Here is a 3,233-nt window from a genome sequence, read left to right as displayed (position 1 = left end):
ATGGTGAAATACATCCTCTTGATAAAAGGCTGGTCTTTTCTATCATCAATAATCTCTCTTTTTCCACCTCTCACTCTTGAAACAGACGTATGCATGTTTGTTGTTCCATTGGCTGCTGAAGGGTCCATTAATACCACTATACTTTCTTTCTTATCTGACTCTGTGGCCATGGAAGCAGTAACTGAGTCAGACATCTGAGACATGAGTGGTTGTGTCTGGGTCCTGTTTTCTATTCTAGCCTCTTGTGTGTCAGAATCTGATGAAATTCTGATCGGTTTCTCTGCTGCCACCTTGAACGCCACCTTGTCCTCCTGAACTGGTGCAACAGGATCTAGTTTCTCAGGTTTCAGAAAAGACCTAACTGTGTCCTGGTCATTAACTGGACTATGAGGTACAAGTGTCTTGATAGTTGAATTTTTCTGTTTCAAATTTTTGGAGTGAGGGAGAAGTGAAGCTGTGTTTTCTCTAATGTTCTCTCTGGCAGCAAACAAGTTGTTGTTTTTGGATTTGTGGTGTTTGCCAGTCAATGGCATTTTAGGAGAGTTCTTAGAAAAGCTATATGTGGAAGTTCTGGAAGCTCGTTTCCTTACATTGTTTGAAGAAATTCCACGTGTTCTGGTCCATGTCCATTTTGACTGTTTTTCAGTCTGTCGTCTGATAAAGTCACAAATACATTCTCTACAGTTTGTGAGGTTCTGCTCTGGTTCCCAAGTGTCATCCTGTTTGTCATAACCTTTCCACCGAACCAAATACTCTGTCTTCCCTTTTTGGTTTTGTCTTTTGTCAACAATAGCTTCCACCTCAAACTCCTGGGAAGCCATGAAGAAATAGACAGAATTGGGCAGTTGCTGTGCCTACCTTTATTCAGTTGGGTCTCATCATAGCCACATCTTTCTGCCTTCAGTGCTTCACCAGGTGCTAGGTATGGATGAGTCTCTTCCACTTCGTGGCCAAAGTTGTGTGAAGAAGCAGTCAGAGAGCCTTACCCTCTTACATTTACTCTGTGGTGGGACAGATTGGACTTGGTCTTATGATGCCAAGATAGCTTGCTAGGTAGCTTCAGGTAAGATTAGCTAAATCCACAGCTCCTACTCTTACAGAGTGCTCAAAGCTTTCTACCTGCCTGTTACTCTCTTTTGTCGTTGCCATGACAATTGTATTGAACATTCTGAAGTTATAACGTTTTTAAAGTTATACTAGCTTACCTGTGACAACATGAAAACACATACTTCTCTATATGTTGGTCCCCTTTATTTTACTTATTCAGTTATCAAAATTATACTGTAATTATTGTATGTCAAAAATACATGTAAATTTTAGTGATAACTTTATATTAACTATATTAGTATTTCAAATTATATGTAGAACAAATTGTGGAGCTACACATTGTTATTTATTTTTTTTTGTTTTATAATTGTTTATCTATTTCTCTTTATTTTAATTTTTATTTATTTATATTGCTATGTAGTATCTGTTCACTTTACCATAAAGTAACCCCATAAAGCATTTCTTAAAGGATCATCTACTAAATAAAAAGTCCCCAGATTTCATTTGGGAATGTCATGATTTCTTCCTCACTATTCAAGCTAACTATTAAAAAACTCAAGTCAGTTCAGTTACTCAAAGATTAGAATCTAAACCCTATATTTTCTCTTACTTCCCTTTTCTTTCTTACTACATTTTCAATATTTCTGTAAAACATTAATATAGAAAATTGAACTAGGCAACCTCTATTTGGAGATATCAAGAGAGAAAGCTCAATCCATGGCATTTGAAAAAAAGCTAATCTTGAGTACTGCTGGAAGGCATACATAATACATATGCACATATGTGCATTTACACACTATGTTATGCATACACATTGAGCATAAATATTTTCCTTATGACATGATGAAAATAGCTAAAATATTAAAATAAGCAAGCCAAACAAAAATCAATATTTCAAGGATTATGGTCAGAGTTACGTTTATGCTTTTTCTAAAGTTGTTGAGTAACGTTAATATTCTAGTATTTTGTATTGTTTAAAAAATACTTTATATAAGTTTTATAGTGAGCATCTTTGACTAGAATTATGTATGTCTATCTTGTTCCAAAATAATAAAATGTAAATATACTCACAAAAATCCATATTAGACAGTAAGAGAAAATAAAGGTAAATGAATGAGGAAAGTAAAGTAGTAGAAAAAATACATGAAAATGTTAAGATAAATTCCAAAAGAAAATAAATTTATACAACATTAAACTCTTTTACACTTGGATCACAGTTTGTTTCATAATTCCCATTTAGGCATCTGACTGTAGGCTCTGTTCTTGACACTGGAAACTTCTCCAAAAGGCACACCGCCTACCAATATAGAGCTTGTTTTTTTTTTTGTTTGTTTGTTTGTTTGTTTTTCTTTTTTTTTCTCCACAATTAGTATGTTGCTATTCAATGCCCAAAATAGAAAGACAAAATTTACATTTGGTTTAATATACTAAGGGATATCTATTCACTTTAGACACATTATTGCAAGCAGTGTGAAATCAAGACATTGGCATATATGTTGCATTAGCAGAAATATGTTTGTTATCCAAATTTTTAAAGTTCATATCATACATATACGATATGTAACATATAATAAGCACCCACATATATAAAACAATATGTTTATTGTAGTATATATTATCTATTGTGATCATATGCCTTAATAGTAACATCCCATATATGTCATATATAGACATGGAATTGGCCCAAATGCCCATCAATAACAGAGTGGATAAAGAAAGTGTGGAACATATACACAATGAAATTGTATGACGTATTAAAAAAGAATAAAATTAAGGTACTATGAAGGGACATGGATGTAGCTGGAAGCCATTCTCCTCTGCAAACTAGCACAGAAACAAATAAACATAAAGAAACCAAACACTGCATATATAAGTTCATGCATTGGAACTGAACACTGAAGACAGATAGATGATGAAGGGGAACAACACACACTAAGATCTGTAGGAGAAGGGAGAAAAGAGTTTAAAAATAAAATAAACCTGCATATATGGCATGAAACAAGACGTAAAATGTAATTAAATAAAAATAAAAGGCATTCATTTTTGAAGAAGTTATAGTAACTTGGACATCTTAGCAAGAATTCATTTGAGACATTGTAATAGAACTAATTAGAATTTTGAAAAACTGGAATGACAGTAAATAAGTTATATATTTCAATTTTTAGTTGACTGAATATATATATATA

The 3,233-nt window shown here is 33.1% G+C and overlaps 1 protein-coding gene across 1 annotated transcript in view; it reads right to left on the bottom strand.

The window, feature by feature from the left end:
• LOC141583025 (testis-specific chromodomain protein Y 1-like) overlaps positions 1-940 on the bottom strand; it is a 1,742-nt gene extending 802 nt beyond the window's left edge. The window contains exon 1 of the mRNA XM_074392447.1: positions 1-940. This exon is cut by the window's left edge and continues 802 nt beyond it. Coding sequence (XP_074248548.1) covers positions 1-821 — 821 coding nt within the window. The 5' untranslated portion in view covers positions 822-940.
• Positions 941-3,233: the final 2,293 nt, after the last annotated feature.

Source organism: Saimiri boliviensis, chromosome Y (genome assembly GCF_048565385.1).
Source record: "Saimiri boliviensis isolate mSaiBol1 chromosome Y, mSaiBol1.pri, whole genome shotgun sequence".
In the NCBI taxonomy this organism is placed as follows: Eukaryota; Metazoa; Chordata; class Mammalia; order Primates; family Cebidae; genus Saimiri; species Saimiri boliviensis.
The sequence above is the reverse complement of the archived record's forward strand: the minus strand, read 5'-3'. Positions and strand labels throughout refer to the sequence as shown.